We start from the raw sequence: 17,201 nt of genomic DNA on the forward strand, positions 1-17,201 counted from the left end.
AACAAGGACACAATGGAAGGGAACAGGGAACGAGGCTGGGACAGGGCAGAACTAGAGGGGGGAACTAAAGGGCCAGGAGAGGAGGGACGTGAGACTAGTGAGGGGACAGGTGTCTAGAGCTGGGAGGACACAAACCAACATAGAAGACAAGACAACGAACACAAGACCAAACACAAGGAGGTAGAACAAAACCAAGTGACAATGTGGACAAAGTGTACAATAGTATCTGGGGGTAGTGCAGGGGCAGTCACTGGGAGAGGAGGTGCTCAGGGTCCAGGAAGGTCCAGGGGGCACAGGAGCTCAGGGTCAGGAATCCAGGCCGGGATCAGGGGGTGAGCAGAGTGGACCAGGGGTCCGGGGCGAACCAGGGGTCCGGGGCAAATCGGGGGTCCGGGGCAGGAACGCGGGTCCAGACTGGGAGCAGGGGGTGAGCCGGGGCGGACCCGGCCCGAACCATAACAAATGCATATGTCAGCAACTGTCAATTGAGCTTTATAGTGGAAATCTCTTCCCAGAAACGTTGACTACCTAAACTTTTAGGTATGCAGGATAAAGGTATGTAACAGAAAATTGAAAATATAGCAATTTCCAAATTTGTAACCTCATTTTTACATAATGTATGCAAATTTGTTTTTGAGGAAAGGTTGTATGACTGAATCATGGTCATAAATGAATTTCTGGACATCAAATACATGGACTTAGACTTAGATCACCTTTCTACGTTAACTAGAAGCTAAATTATAGCCTTTTCCAGTTTTTAATGATAAATGACCTTATTATGCTAATTATGCAAATTGCCCAAAGTGCTACTTTTAGCAACCAAGTTCAATTTCATCCATTAGACCTATAGATGACATTTCAGTCATAAAAGTTTAGGGTACTCAACATTTCTGGGTTTACTATTGGCCATATAGGTGTTTCCACGCCCACACGCAACACCAGTCCGCGTGCACTCGGTGTGTTTTGCGCTCGAGGGACGCCCGGATGAGTCGCTCAACAGCTCTCCAGACTCAAATATTACGTTGAATAGGCTCGTACCAGCTCCACTACTTCCTGAAAGTCACTTGGCATCTTTAATCACTTAATCCAATTATATAGGACAGGAAATAATCAGGTGTGCGCTGGGTCTGCCTCACACCTGATTAATCACTTAATCCAATCATATAGGACAGGAAATAAAGAGGCCAAGTGACTTTCAGGAAGTAGTGGAGCTGGTGCACTGAGCCTGCGCTCCGCATAGGCTACTCTACAGCACGCAGTAACGTAGTTAGCGTAGGCTATCAGCGAACGTACTCTCATGGATCTGGCGTTGAGACTACAGCACCACCGGCGCTGCGCGCTGTAATAACAGTTCGCATATGAGTTTGTGCGGAATCTGTTGGTTTTGTCCCCTTGTGTTCTGAAACAACCACAGAATCGGGGCTACAACATACATGTTGCATGTTTTATAGAACACCTACCTCAAAATAGAATAGGCTTAGCCTACACTTTATTTTTTATCTCTCTTTTTACAGTACTAAAGGAAAACATCAAATTCATTACTGCAGGTTGATCGTAAAGGATTTTGCAGTGCACTAATATGCCCTATAATTTAATCTACAATGCTTATTTTGTGTGAGCAGCCTTAGGCTACACTGACTTTCAAGTGGACATTTGTGTGTAATGTTTAAACATATAGTAAAAGGAGCTGCATCTTCATATTACCTTAATTGTATCTTACAGTTTGCAGCCTCAAATGTCCTGGATGAAGTTTCACTTTACATGCCCACCACATTATTATTTTATTATTTTTGAAGCATCTAGGCTATTTGTGGGCTGGATACCTGTATCTTCTAGCCCACATATTACAAATAAAACCCCGTGAATCCTTCTTAACCTACTTGGGGTCCGGGCTCTGGAAAAAGCTAGAATGCTCTGAACGTCATTTCCGGTGGAATATTACAGCAGCGGACCCATCCTTGGCTTTAAAAAGCGAAGCGGTTTGAGGCTGGCATGTACTTGAATGGCAGGTGACCAACGGGAACACGAATGAGATGCTGTACATTTACTTAAACGCATGAAGAAGTAGGCTCAATTACAAGAAGATACGTTCATATTGTGTATTACAGAGTTGTTATCTAGACGTTTTCCGCATTTGCACATTATTCTCCGTCACGTTTAAAGGTCCCTCAAGGTAAGCCAGCTCCGTTATAGTATGCAGTATAACCTCAGCCAACCTCCACTGGGCACGTGCAGGCTATCCTAAACCGGTCATTGCATTGTATCCATTAGCCTATGCGTAGGCCTATATCATATGACGCACTTAATATTTTTCCATGTAGCCTGTAGCCGATGTGGTAAATTATCTAGCAGTGTAATGATCTACCTCAGTTAATGTTTTGTATATAATAATGTGGATGCCTATCTTACTTGCGTCATAGTGCCGCGGGTAGTGCCAAAAGGATTGGAATCAATAGATAAGTGCGCACTTTCATGTTTCATGTACGTGATCGCCTGAACAGGCCATAACAGGATGCATGTAGCCTATTACACATTTAACGGTTGATGAATCATTATTTTGACGGTGTCGATCACATCACATATTGTAATAGTGTTGACGAAAAAGGCTGCAATACGTATAATATACTATACATATTTCAATATGCATTGTTCAAAATGAATTACATCACAGTTTCAGAGGCAGATTATTAATGGCAGAAGTACCATAGCTATTCTTATTTCACGGAGACCAGGATAGTTGTATGAGGCTACATCACAGAAGCATCCATACTTCCATTAGAATTACAACATGTTGTGCATTATAAACCATCAATTTGCTATGCTATATATATACTATGCAGCAATAATAAAACAACAATTGGCTGTGTTTCAGCTGTGGTGCTGTGGGCAGACCCTGAGACAATCATGATCCTGCTGACTCCCTCCTCTGGTATGTGCCCCTTTCTGCTGTCCCCCTGACTAATGTTAGACTGGGCCAGACCCAACCACTGAAGCCTATCAGACAGAACCATCTGCATTAGACTGTCAATTACTGTACACAGTTTATAGCAGTCTATGGATGGGGATGGACAATCCTGAAAGGTCTGAGGCAAAGCTAGGCAGTGTTATTTAAAGAACAGTGGTGTAGTGGTCAGTGGTCAACATGAGTTCAGGACAGCCAGTAGCACACACAAATAAAGCTTAATTAGCATACACACATATTCACTCACTTATATATATCCCCCAACGAAAACAGATTAAGAGACATTCCTGTATTCAATGTGAACGGACAGTAAGTGTCCAAAGTCCACTTTCCATAAATTCCCAGTGACATCACCCTGCTAGTTTCTCTTACAAACTGTTACCAGGTAACGGTGTTGTTATATAAGCAGGGTTCCCATCATGCATCACTCTCTGTAGGCAGTGATCCAGAGAGCGAGACGGAGAGATGAAGAGATAGGGAGAGAGAGAGAGAGAGAGAGGGAGGGAGGGAGGGAGGGAGGGAGACATGCATAGAAATGTCAATGTGTGTGCCTCTGGTCTTCACCTGTCTTTGGTTAGTGAGACAGTGTTGACTGGCTGGAATAGCAGTTTGTCTGTCATTAATCCTGGCATGCCAATCTGGTATGAAACACAAGATGGTCAACGTGTTGAAAGAGCAATGATAATGTAAAGTTCAGCACTCTTGGCATTTGTCGATATTCCTATATATGTCTTGATATTAATTTTTTGATAGAAAACCAAAGTGAGACCAGGGCAGATTAATGCATGATTTCTCAACAGAGGTTTTAGGTTAGTTTGTCAAAATGTAAATCAGAAACTACAGCATGCTGTCTAGTAAAGTTTCAAGTTACTGTTGGCTTTGTGCTGTGTCTCATGCACTGTTTTCTTTCAGATGAAGAGTCTCTTGAACTCGCCTGGCTTTGGATTCACAGGAAGTTCAGTGTGCAAAACAGAATAGTAGGAACATGACTTTAACCCTTTTCACACATAGACCTTAGTTAGAAGGGTTTGCTACTGTGAAATTGGATAGTTTAGATATTATCTCAGAAGTATGTGGGTCTTTTGTTTCAAGACACTTCTGTTGGCTACTTTTATCACATTCTCTTTCAAATCTACACTCACTAGCGGGGCTACAGACACAAAGATGCCTTTGTTTGTCTTCATTGAAAACCCTCACAGCTTTGCGGGGAAAAGCGTCTCTGGTCATAGGGAGTCAGCTGATCAGACACTCCATCTTGCTGAGTAAGATGACCCATGAAGCCTTGCCTTGTTTGTCATGTACAAATATCCACATTGAACTTGCTGAATTGTTCTTCATTTGTCACTTAGCCGAGATTTAGTTACTCTTCAATTACTGAATATGATAACATAACATTACACGGTAATAGTTAAGTAATAACAATAACCACATACTGAATGTTAAGGTAACTAACCACGTTTCAGCAAGCATTGACAAGGATATTTAGAAATATAGCTGGCTACAACTAAAACTCAAACTCAGTGTTAGAGTACAACAGCTACTGTAGTGTACTGTAAGTGTTACTGATGGTTTTTAGGTACTGTGCCCACGTGATGCCCACGTTGCTTCGGTAATCCTTTCTCGCTGTTGCAGGTCAGTGTGTTTAGCCAGACCAGCAGCCTAATGGATCAACAATGTCTGGAGTATTTTACAGTCTAGCACTGTCTGAATTCGATAGTTTCTGAATGCTGGTATTCCCTCTCCCACCAGTCAAAACTTTGCATACGGTCGACCCTTGATAAAAAGCACAATGGACACATGCAAATGCTTAGAAAGCATTACAGTTTACCAGTTCCATTTCAAATATTTTGCATACGCCAGATAATCTGCATGCCTCAGTATGGTGCAGGTTATCATGACAGCTTTGACAATTACAGTCATGTTAATTGAATTGCTTATAATCAGGGTCTACCGTATTCCCACTGCCAATGACTTTGATAGAACTGTAACAAATGCCTTTAGAATTTTATTCTGATAACTGGATTTTAGGCTTATTTGTAAAGTGGGTCCACAAGTACACTGGTTGGTAAGTGATGCTACTTTTTATCAGCTAAATGAAACCATTAGTTCACAAAGGTCTTTTGAAAAAAGTGTCCCGATATGTCATGTTTCCAACATACATTCGTTGACACACAATATTGTAGGTAATCCACAGATATACCAGAATGAATACATTAAGTTAAGATATGCTGTGAAGCTTTCTTCTTCACTCAACCCTCTGTCATTGACTTTGCTGTAAATTTCACTTGAAAATGCACAGAGACAGAGTAGCAATTAGCCACTAGAACTCAAACCCAGTCAGCTGAAGAAGTTCAGTGAAGATGTCCAGGACGACCAGCGCCAGTATGGTCAGACCTTGTGTTTCGGCAGGCCACCTCAGACCAGCAGGTTACATATCACGCCGCAGGCCACTATCTAACAGCTCTCATCGTCTGGTCTCAGGTTTTTTACAGCGCATCAACAAGCTCTTCCTGAATGAGCAGGCCACAGGGATCCAGATCAAGGAGTTTGCACGGAAAAATGCAGCCAACGCACTGTCGATGGCGAATATGGTGATGGGCATGGCGTCCATCCTTAGCAGTCTGAATGGGTGAGGGAACACGCGCGCGCGCAAACACACACACACACACACACACACAGTGCTTGGTTTTATTGGCTGAACAGACAGTATGGTCAAACGTGCTGCATGTACTATATCTATCCTACAACCCTTTGAGTTGAATTATGGACTGAAACAGGTTTTTGAATGTTAGTTAGTGTGCATACTAGTGCTGTCTGTTATTGCTTTTCATTCCAAACAAGATATTTCAGTGGCGTACTATTGACAGTTGACACATGTTGTGTGATGTTTTGCTAAAAAGCTTAACTATGTTGATGGAAGGGAGGGATAAAGCAGGGCAGCATTTCTGAACCCCAACCTACAACCATCAACCTCTCCTTCACGTCATGCTACTACAATTTAAATCCACAATGTATCCACAGTACTGTAGAATAACCAGCTTTGAATTCATCCCAGTTTATTTAACCTTTTATTCATGCAGGGTGTCAAATACAACATATTGCACGTTTTCTCTGTCATGTGACGGATTTAACTCAACCATTTCCCTGTCTGTTTTCAGCCACCAGTACGCGGCATGCTGGCTGGTTCTGATTGGCTACCTGCTGGACTTAGCAGATGGAGCAGTTGCCAGGCGACTGGATGCATGCTCTGCGCTGGGTGAGTGCAGCGTGTCTGAGCTCTGGCCGCAGCCAAACTAGCGGGACACCAGCGGCCATGCCCACCGCTCGCTCCACACAGAACGGATGGACTCATCAAACGGACTCACTTACAAGACTCACTAACAAGCACACTTTCCCTTTATTCTCGTATCTTTACAAAATCTACATGAAAGAAAATGCTTGCTAAGCATATTATGGAAAATGTAGTGTACTAATCGTTACCAGGTGATGATTTTCTAAACATATGGAGGCGTCATCTGGGAGGAAAAACGTGTAGATGGCACGAGCGCAGAAAGTCACGTTAGTTCAGCTGCCTGAAATGGCTCCTCCGTTCCCCCACAATGCCTCGTCACCTGGCCGCTTCACGCCCTTTTGTGTCTCGTCTGTGTTTTTCTGCATGACTAGGGTGGGTGTTGTTGTACCCCCATTGTTTTTGACAAATGAACAATCACTTTCTGATTAAGCGTTCTAATTCCGGGATCATGCTCCAATTGTCTAGTTTATCCCATTGCTCTGGGGTCCCGGCATATCTGAAATTGCTAAAATTGTTGACCCCCGAGTGGTGAAATTCCATCTCGTTCATTTGAGCCGTGGCCAGAATCACCTCATGCTGATAGGCGGCTGAAAACATGCTCCGTGCTCCGGGGGATAAAGAGAGCTGGGCATTTGGGAATGTTGTTTACAGGAGAAAGTGGCGCGTTGGGCTGACACAGAAATTTTCTACCGCGGACATCCCTTTTTAGCGCACACACACACACACACACACAAACACACACACACACACACACACAAACACACACACACACACACAACACACAAACACTATGCCCCCACAACTACGTATAATGTAAAAATAAATATATAAAAGACATCAGAATAGTAGAGATTGCCATTCACTTATCTCAGTGAACTGTCACCAGAACAACTAGTATCCACACATACATCTATGAGACTCATGACACAATTATTGAGGGCACCAAAGAGTGGTCTAAAGATAAATAAAAGAGTGCTCTAAAGATAAATAAATGATTTATTATTTATTTATAATTATTTTTTACACATTTTACTGTTTCTAATTGTCTTCCTCCCTCTCAGGTGCTAAACTGGATGATTTTGCTGACTTCACCACCTTTGGGATAGCTACCTCATTGCTCCTCAGAACTCCGGACCTAATGGACAACGTCCTGTGCATGTGCTACGTCTTGTCCGTGTTTACCCGCCTCTGCTTCTTCACCAGTGGTAAGACGACAGAACGCGCCGTGCCTCTGACCTAAAATATCCCATCAATACTGTATCCATCACTAGTCATACTGTTACTACGTCCTATTCCCAGTATGTCATTTCAGAACACTAATATCTCTGTGTTAATGAAGTTGAAGACCCCTCATTCAGAAGTCCTCCTTAAGGTTCCCTGTCTGTGTTGTTCCTGTGTGCAGGGATTCCCTTCATGTACCGCGGCCTGCCGTGCATCTACTCCTCCGCCTTATTGGCCTGCGCCTCTCTGCTGTCGGGAGGGAACATGGCACTGCTCCGCGTCACGGCCGTGGCCATGATCCTCTTCATGGTCAGCCAGAGCTTCTACCCCCACGACAGGGTCCTGGAGTCCCAAGCCTGGAAGAAGGCCATCTACGCTGGAGGTAAACACTGTTGTAGACATCGGTTTTTATAGATACATTTCAAAGTCAGTTACTGTCATTTGAATACTTTGTTTAAGATGCTCATACCTGAAGTGCTCACTTTATCTGAGGTAAAGGTTTGTACATGAATGTTTCAGGAAAAAGACGGACACCTCTCTTTGTTTTTTGCCCCTCTATTTTATTTTGCAGGAGTTGTCATGGTTTTCTGCTCCTCCTTCCCGCCCGCCTGTGTGTACTACCTGCTGTGGTCCGTGTCCTACATTTTGTTTCCAACGTCCCTTTGGAGCCGTAAAGTGTAGGTGGAGTTAGATATCTTGTCCCAAACTCCCACTAGGCTCTCTAAAGGCCCGTCCGGGTGAACTAAAGCTTCCAGACAGCTGCTGCCTAATGCCAAGAGGATCCAAACTCCACACGCTCGGCTCACCCCTGACCACTTACTGTATTTGACCTTGTTTGTTTTGAGGTGATGACTATACATGAAGTAGCATTAGCGAGAAGGATAAAGAGGACCTTTTATTTTCATGTTTATAAGCATTAACCATACAGTAAGGATTTTTTGCCATTTTGTTTTGATTCAAGACTGGGTTTAGATGGCTACCCAAATTATTTTTTTGCTACCGTTTCAAAATATGTTTCAATGTACTAATGTCTTTAGTTTGTCATCCCATATACACACTCTGGTGCTGTATCTCTGAGAGTGTACAAGCTCTTGACAGAACAGCTTACCTGCCTGCTTAATTGTATGGCTTATATTGGAAATTAGTGTTTCATAAATGTCTTTTTTGTTCTGTTTCAAGTTGTCTTTGATAAACCCACTTGATGCTGTATTCACTGCTGAAAAGGTAATGTTTTTCAGTGTTCAGGATATCAATGCTACTTTATCAAACCTGGTCATACTAAGGAGGGCAAAACTTGAGTGCATAGAAAAACAAGTGTAGAACAGAACAAAGCCTTGTTCTCATTGATGTAGAATGAGGGTCCTAGTCAGCTCTATACACCACATTTCTCCTATATGTGACAAGTCTCATGGCTTTTTAAATCTAGTTTTATAGACAAATTCTTGTCTTTGACAAATACCATAATCGGCCTTTGTACTTGTTTTGACAAATTGTTAATTTTATACAGATGTTGGGAGTCTTGTAAGGTACTGGTGAACAGAATCTTCAAGCTGGACAGTGTTTGAAATACAGTATAGCAATGTTTTACATACAGGGTGAATTAACTCTTTTGTAAATATGATTTTATTTGAAATCATGGGATGGTTGAGAACTGTTTTGAATTGTTTTTCATGATTTTACGTAATCCGACATTGTGCACCCCATTCTAAAACTTTTGAAAAAGGAGAGCTTTGCAGTTCTATTACAATCAGTGAATCACTACATTTTTTTAACTAAATGTGCAGTTAACATGATGGATCAGATAACGGGCGCCTATCTTTCAGTATTCTCTATTACTCCACCAAACATGTGGCCAGGTTTTAATCCAATTCTGTCATTTATTATGACTAACAAGTGACATTGGTTACTGTAGATGCATTTCCTGTCCTTGTGACTTTAATTCAGTGTTGTGTATTTTTGCCTCCGTTTTAAGAGGCTTCATGCTATCAATCCTTAGAAATGTTTGTAAGACATAATCACACCCTTGTTTGAAACGATGCAGCGTGGGCAGCGTGGACAGTTTACAACTGAATGGTAGAATTAAATGTAAAGTTACAGCATAAGGGACAGAATCTTTGCCGGGGAAATGATTGTTGTTGACTAGTTCTGTTAAGCAAAGACTGAACATGTTTTAACAACAGTTTGTGCCTCCTTTCCTTCTCTACAGATTGTAGATAAACGATGAATTCACAAAATGAACCTACTTTCTCCTTGTACTACTTTACATACAGTAAGAATATCTTGATCAGACATGTGGTGACAGTCATGGTGTAGAACAGTACAGCTGCACCTGTAAACGGCTCTTCTCACCTGCTGGTTTGTTGATATGGTCAGTGATAACCAATGTCACAAGGAAAATCAAGCCAGTAAAGTATGTCCACTGACTAAACGGCCAGTTTTGAATAACGTAACCACAGTGCTTTCCAGAACCTTGGCACCTGTGTGTTCTGCTCTCCCACTGACAGTATGGCCACAGTAACGCATGTCTAGAGCAATTAAAAGTGCAACAGAACTATACAAACATCCAATTTTAAACCAGTAAAATGTCTTGATGAACATCTGTATTTTTAATTCTACATTTTTTTGACAATAAAAAGAGGCGATATAATGGAATTGTCTGGTTTCACATTTCTCAAGACCATAACATCAATTGTGATTAAAACACTCTCCTGATATGAACAACACTGCTACCTTCCCTTAAAAAAAGCTGTGCCTGAAACTTCATAAAATATACATGCAACTCTTTTCAAAACTGTCATGTGGATTTGTGATGTTTACTTCCCAGGTGAAGTTATTTTCTACATTCAAGTGTTGAAAGTTTACCAACCAACACCCCTTCTGTGTCCTTGCTGTTTGGTGAAACTCACAGAACTCTGCATTCATTATTTGTTTTCATACAGTGCCACCACACACCTTAAGTGTCTTATCACACCTCTTATCATTATACAAAACAGACAAACATACATTTTTGCCGTTCCCTCTCTCCGGGCGCTGCCTAGGCTTGATGCTCAGGAAGCGATGCCTGCCTTCTCTCTGTACTTGACCACATTCATGGCGTCTGTGGAGTGGAGAGCCTGGGTCCCGGCCAGGTAGGTGTAGGACTCCAGGAGTTTCACGATGGCGGAGAACGTGGGGCGGTCCTTAAAGTTCCACATCCAGCAGTACTTCATGAGGTCGTACCTGAGGGCCACGGTGACAGGGTTGAACTAGCGCGTACAGATCGGGGACGTCGGACGCTTTGTCGTATGGACTGTCGTGTACTTACAGAGGCACGCCACAAGCCCCGGGCCTTTTCATCCGGTAGGATTTCTGGAGTTGTGGGAACACAGACTGAGGCTCCAGATCAGGGTAAGGGGGAGAGCCTGAGGGAGGGGTGGGGGGGGGGGGGGTGGGGGGGTTGCAGTGTTGATGATAGACAGTAGAACACATGTCATGTATAGTGACTGTACTGACTCTGGAGTTGAAATGACTGTACTGTACATTACCCAAGGTGATCATTTCATATAGTAAGATTCCAAAGGACCATCTGAGGAGAAAGAAAAAAAATCAACCATGAGAAATTGTGACAAACAATATCGCTACTTTAAAACTGATGTCGGGTTTTGAAGTGTACCCTTTGTCTGCCTTGTTGCTTGTCTATCTCGGTTTCTAGAGGCCGTTCCTTTCAGGAGCTTGCTAGATCGTCTCGCTGAGAGAGGTCAGGGAAGAATTTACAGTTGAACTGTTTTTTCTGGCCCCCAGTTGAACTGTTTTTTTTGCTTCCCTCTGGAATATGTAGGGGTGGGACCTATGCCCACCCTCCCATTGCTCTCTGTAAAGCGCATTGTGTTGCCTCTGTGTATGAAATGCGCCATACAAATAAAGTTTGATTTGATTTGATCCCAGGACTCACGCGTCACTCCTGTCCGTGGCGGGCTGCCTCAGGATCCTCTCTGGCGCCTGCCACTTGAGGGGCACATCCGCCGCCCGCCGCCTGGTGACCGCGTCCTTCTGCCGGCCTGCGAAGGCCACGCCCAGCCCGGACACCTTCACAGAAAGCCCCGGACCAATCAGCATGTTCCTGGCGGCGACATCACCATGCACCAGCCTATGCTCTGATAGCAGATAGTCCTGGGAGAAGATACACTGGGTGAGATGGGTACGGTGGCCTGCAGGGAATTAGACCTCACTCCAACTGCCAGTCTAATAGCTTACCAGGCCTACTGCAACTTGTTTTGACACTAGAAACACTGATTTCTCTGAGAAGTGCTGCGATGGATCCTCCGACGAATCTCTCTGGAAGGCAAGGCCGAGTTGGGGGTTAATTCTAAACTCATTAAACGTTAGGGCTGGGTTTAAAAAATCGATTCATGAATCCCAAAATCGATCTTTTATTTAATGAATGAATGAATTAATGAATGAATAGTTCATTAATTCATTCAATGATTCATTCATTCATTCATTTTTGGAAATCAGTATCGATACCCAGCCCTAGTATTGATGTGTTGCATAACTTGGCAGTCATGTAATTAAGGTTACAGCTAAGAAGGTTTTAGTAACACTAACCGAATCGATATTGAATCAAATCGAATCGAATAGTGATAATCGATTCCGAACCTTGTGAATCGGAATCAAATCGACTCTTGAAATTCGACTCGATACCCAGCCCTATTAAACATGCATGTGACATCATCTCAATGTTGTATCCGGTCCTGTCTCCTACGTTTCTCAGTGTCCAAAGGAAGTGCAGCAGGTTGCCTGGACTGCTGGTCTCCAGGACCAGGTACATGGGCAGGCGTCGCGTCTGACAGAACATCATCCGGACCAGGCTGTCATGCTTACACACCGTGGCGTGGAACAGGGCCCGGTCCATAAACTCTCTGGCTTCACACTGGTTGTACCCATCTAGAGGGGAGATCATGACTTGAATTACTATACAGAGGCGGATAAATATATATGGTGTGTGGTAGTGAGGTCTGGGAGTGTCCTGCCCCCATAAGAAAAAACTAATGGGCTTAATGACGACAGAATCCCGAACCGTACCTTTGAGTGTCTTAACCACTACAGGGGTGGAGGTGGTCCCCGTCTTCAGCGAGCCCCTACAGATGGGCCCATAGCGACCGGCCTGCCAGAACTCCAGTCCCTCTAGAGAGCAGTCTCCGGGAATCTCCCAGGGGGCCGTGGCATCCCCGACGCCCACAGGAGGCCTCGACTCAGCACCGCCGACGGACGCAGACTCCCGACCTTCGAAACACAATGGTCTGTCAGAGGCATTATCGGGCTGGGAGGTTTTCCCAGTGAACAATTCTGATCGGAAAAGCAATCGATCCGATGTACACAACAGTAGAACTTTTGTAGTTCACTTCTGTGTTTCTTGAAGTTCGTTTTACAGAGGTTTTTATTCTTTACCATTTACATGGGTAGGGAGCAAGGCAGCCCGAGGACCTGGGGGACATCTCTTCTGGAAGAGGCTGCACAGTATCAGGACTACAACTACCACAGTGCTGAGAGCCAGCAGAGCAGGGATGATGATCACAGCCAGGTGATCTGATCCCTCCTCGTCTAGAGCACACACCCAAGGGGAAAACAAACAGATCAATGTCAATTTCAGTCTTCAGGCAGTGGCTTGTGACTCCATAAGATATGAGCAACCAAACACAACAACACGTTTCTTTTTTGGACTTACTTTTCAAGCTTAACATGAACGCCAATATGAAAACTTACAGACTTACAGCATAGAGGGTCTGAGGAGTTGTTGCATCGAACTGTCTGAACATCCATAGAGGACAGCTGCTGTTGTGAGCATGACCTCTCACGTCTAGAGGAAGTACACAAAGTCAATGAATCTTTAATGAAACCGTAAGATGACATAAGATGATCTTGTATGGCATGAAATAAGGAGCCAACTGACAGATTCAAGTGTGTCAATGTATGGTACAAAACCAGTTCTGAAGGTTCTCCGCTAACTTTCAATATAGAAAACTGGCGGTTGTTACTAACTACATTTCACAATATACTATATTTAATACGATAAAATAAAATAAAACAATATTCTTACCATTAATGTCACAAGTGGATACATTGTTTCAATAGTTATCCCAATGACAATGGACTAACACACTGCAAAAAAAATTGCTGAATGTAGGCTACTGACGTCGATGTCCTTCTGCCTGAACGGGCGATGACCATGAGGTAGCCAAGCAAGTTGACAGAATGTTAATCATTAACAATTTGGGTCATTTGAAGTCAGGTAGATAACAGTCATGGGGTCTGACTTATTACAGTTACTGAAAAGCCTACATTCGGGTCAATTTTAGTGGAGAGCAAAAAGGACATGCTGATGGCCTGAGAAGGAGGCTACTAGGCCTATCTTGTCCATCCGGCGCACAACCGTACGTCAGGAATGGAGTGGACTACGTTTCGCCAACAGATGGAGCTATTTGACAAATAGTTTGTCAGTCCCTAATACATCCATGGTCAGTCCTCGCCCACCACAGGCCTGCTACAACAATATATTCACGTGACTTAAATGCAAATCTAAGGTTGTAATCCAAAGTGTTTATACTCGGCTGTAGCCCCCCCCCCACTCTCTCTCTCTCTCTCTCTCTCTCTCTCTCTCTCTCTCTCTCTCTCTATATATATATATATATATGTATATACATATACATACATACACTATATATATATATATATATGTATATATACATATACATACATACACTCTACACGCTAGGCTACTACGAATATAGATAGATAGGCTATAGCCGAGTGTGTGTGTGTGTGTGTGTGTGTGTGTGTGTGTGTGTGTGTGTGTGTGTGTGGGTATGTGTGTGTGCGTGTGTATGTGTGTGTGTGTGTGCGTGTGTGTCTAGCTTGACAAATGATACAGGATTATTCTAGGTCATGTATCCATGTCACATTGTTTCCAAGGGATGATCTTATGCTATTACTCAGTTGTCGAAAACAAATCTTGAGAAACTCGCACCGGTGGCATCCAGAATCTGTATGGAATTAAAAGCAAAGCATTTTTGTGTTGTGCCTTTTCAAAATTGCAGTGTCGAGTTTATCAAGATCGTCCTTTGACAGTGTGTGTGAGATAACGGCGCGTTTCAACCACTAGAGGGCGCGGCCGCGCAACAAACCCGTGACTACATGGGACGTCACAGCCGTGATCGAGCGCGCTGACTGAAGAATAGTGAGCAAGTTCCCAGCACTCTACACGCTAGGCTACGAATCCTGCGAACAGTTTCTCTACGGATACTTTGCGGATTCCCAGGAATGCGTCGTTGCTGATGTCATCCCGGAGGGCAGGAACAGGTGCGCCAAACTTTAGTTGTAATGACAAACCACTGTGTCCTGGGGTGGTGGAAGAATTGGCTCGTTTGGGGATTTACGCAACAGTTGGAGATCACTTTGATTGAAGCCAAATCGTGCGTTTTTATAGCGGCGTAGTATTCCGCTGCTAGTTTTCGTGTCCTGCTGCCTCAACTAGAGGGCTACTCCGATACTTGCTGGATATGCCAGACATTCTCTCGTGTGCATAGGCTATCAAACTGTGTAGCCTATGAGACTAAGCTCTGTAGACGGATTTGATATGGCTCCTCTGTAAGTAGGCTAACCTACACTGCAGAGAACTAGTAGCCTTGGTCTGAATACACAGCAAATAGGCTACCGGGCGACGCGGCTATAGGCTATTGCAACCCTTCAACACCAGAAGCATCTCCGCAATCGATCTCATCTCACCTTCTGCGACAACACTGACGCAGCGGAATCCATATCGCACACAGGTGACGCTTGGATATGAATGTAGCCTAAGGGGTATACGGATAACTAGGCAACATTATTTGGAAGGCGACCGTTTTTCACGGGATGGAATACAAAACAAGTAGGCTGCCTCATATCTGCTCCTCCGCATGATTGTGTGAAGCTCGTCTCTCGTCTGATTTAACAGCCGCCGGGACTTCTCTAAAGGCTTGGGAGAGGGATAGACTACACCATGTCCAAAACGCTGAAGAAGAAAAAGCACTGGTCTGGCAAAGTACAGGAGTGTGCCGTTTCGTGGGGGGATGCCGGGGAGTTGGGCGCTGTTGTGGAGGTACGAGGGGGCGCCGAGCTGGGAGAGTTCCCATACCTGGGCCAGGTGATCTCGGATGCGATGGTTTGTCACGTCGGGAGGTTTCCTTGCACCGGGGACGTGCTCCTCGAAGTGAACGGTACCCCAGTCAGCGGGCTAACGAACAGAGACACCCTCGCCGTCATCCGCCACTTCAGAGAGCCCATTCGCCTGAAGACCGTGAAACCAGGTATGACATGTTAATTGGTCATTTTCAAACTTGGCCAACTGCCAGGTAGTGTATTTGTGTTACAGTCGTTTGCTAGAATTGCCATACAATTGCTCTGTTTGTCCTGTAACTCCCATGATACGTCTCATCCCTGTAGTACACAAACTCAGACAGGTCACGCAGGTAACCCCCTCCCAAACCAGACACCCAGAACCGGTACAGAATCATCTAATTGTTCGATGGGATGCATCAACTCGTGTCTATGCTGGGCAGGAGAGTCAGGGTCTGACAGGAAGGGTTTAAATGAGAATGGACAGCATCCTTACAGCTGCGCCCCAAGCCTCCAGGACCAAGTGTCAGGTCGGGTGTGCCTGTGTGACGGGGCGAGGGGCGTGAGAGGGGTGGAGCACGGCGGGCCGGGTGTGGCGCGTTGCTGCGAGATCGTATCGTTCGGCCGGGAGTGTCCGAGTGTGTGTGGCGCCCCTCCGTTTGGGACTTTAACGTTTGAAAGAGAAACCTCAACCTGACAAGAGGCAAAGAGAAACTGCAGAGATCAACGCCCAGATCCTCACATTTCAATGTAGAACTTGGCAGCGGGCAGCTCTATGAATGAACTTGTTGTGTCAGTGATCCTCTTTACTGCTCAGCACAGGTGTGTGTCGAGCATCTTCCTCCCCCAGTGATGTGTAGCCTACCTTCCCATAGTTCCACATGTTCCTCAGGGCGTCATCGTCTTGCCATCATCTCACCACACTCTTCTCTTAAGCGTATAAATGCTGGCATTTCAAATATGTACATGGCTATAGGCCCAATGTAGATGGAAGTCATAAAAATGAATGTGTGTTTTGGTGGTTTTGATAAACACCCTGCACAGGGGTGTACTCTGAACACTCGTGTGTTAATCATTCCAGCCAGCCATGCTTGCATTACGGTCAGTCCAAGTTTAAATGATTCAATTACAGTCTTGCATTCCTCGACCCCCCCCGGACGCCGCTCTTCCCAGCGCTCAGAGCGGGGCGTTTGGTGACTCACACAGGCGACGGGGTTTGAAAGCTCGACGCGACGATGATCCGCGTTCATATTCGTGAAACCGGGGGGAGAATGTGTGGAAGAGCGACCCGCCAAGCTCACTGTACGACGACGGGCTTTGTGGCTACTTCATGTTGTGGATCTCAGGATTTGTTTCTCCTTCTGTCTCTGCCCAGGTGTCATGTTTAATTCACACCTCATCCATCATTGATGGGCGCTCCATGCATACTAAGATGAGGTGGCTGACTGGTGTCCAGGATCAAATGTTAGCAGGCCGGCGTGGTCTTCAGCTGGGATGGAGTAGATCCGTCTAGCCTCTTAACGTCACTACGCCTTCTCCTCTTCCACCCCAAACTACCCCCCCCCCCCCCGTGACCTGATGGATTGGATACTATTC

The 17,201-nt window shown here is 44.6% G+C and overlaps 3 protein-coding genes across 10 annotated transcripts in view; 2 read left to right on the plus strand and 1 right to left on the minus strand.

The window, feature by feature from the left end:
- The first annotated feature begins 1,977 nt into the window (after positions 1 to 1,977).
- Positions 1,978 to 10,504, plus strand: tmem269 (transmembrane protein 269). 7 transcript variants are annotated; one of them, XM_084445323.1, is made up of 9 exons: positions 1,978 to 2,173; positions 2,873 to 2,929; positions 3,875 to 3,939; positions 4,162 to 4,224; positions 5,444 to 5,591; positions 6,121 to 6,218; positions 7,316 to 7,459; positions 7,657 to 7,857; positions 8,047 to 10,504. In XM_084445323.1, exons 5-9 carry the CDS (start codon positions 5,542 to 5,544, stop codon positions 8,154 to 8,156), a joined length of 603 nt encoding a protein of 200 aa, XP_084301449.1. In that variant the 5' UTR covers positions 1,978 to 2,173; positions 2,873 to 2,929; positions 3,875 to 3,939; positions 4,162 to 4,224; positions 5,444 to 5,541; the 3' UTR covers positions 8,157 to 10,504. The 7 variants fall into 7 exon arrangements, with proteins under 7 accessions (XP_084301449.1, XP_084301445.1, XP_084301448.1 ...); XM_084445319.1 differs by having other exon boundaries at positions 4,162 to 5,591; XM_084445322.1 differs by lacking the exon at positions 4,162 to 4,224.
- Positions 9,441 to 13,674, minus strand: LOC311314817 (tyrosine-protein kinase STYK1). Of its 2 annotated transcripts, XM_084445315.1 has the most exons (10): positions 13,552 to 13,674; positions 13,226 to 13,311; positions 12,903 to 13,055; positions 12,537 to 12,737; positions 12,217 to 12,398; positions 11,709 to 11,789; positions 11,407 to 11,624; positions 11,000 to 11,040; positions 10,780 to 10,876; positions 9,441 to 10,694 (listed from the first exon to the last, which is right to left on the minus strand). In XM_084445315.1, the coding sequence occupies exons 2-10, from the start codon at positions 13,272 to 13,274 to the stop codon at positions 10,523 to 10,525; spliced, it is 1,194 nt and encodes a 397-aa protein (XP_084301441.1). In that variant the 5' UTR covers positions 13,275 to 13,311; positions 13,552 to 13,674; the 3' UTR covers positions 9,441 to 10,522. The 2 variants fall into 2 exon arrangements, with proteins under 2 accessions (XP_084301441.1, XP_084301440.1); XM_084445314.1 differs by having other exon boundaries at positions 10,780 to 11,040.
- Positions 13,675 to 14,842: 1,168 nt separating this feature from the next.
- magi3a (membrane associated guanylate kinase, WW and PDZ domain containing 3a) overlaps positions 14,843 to 17,201 on the plus strand; it is a 114,076-nt gene continuing 111,717 nt past the window's right edge. The window contains exon 1 of the mRNA XM_084445654.1: positions 14,843 to 15,796. Coding sequence (XP_084301780.1) covers positions 15,490 to 15,796 — 307 coding nt within the window. The 5' untranslated portion in view covers positions 14,843 to 15,489. The remainder of the gene's footprint in view (positions 15,797 to 17,201) is intronic.

Source organism: Borostomias antarcticus (assembly GCF_949987555.1).
Source record: "Borostomias antarcticus genome assembly, chromosome: 11".
Lineage (NCBI taxonomy): Eukaryota > Metazoa > Chordata > Actinopteri > Stomiiformes > Stomiidae > Borostomias > Borostomias antarcticus.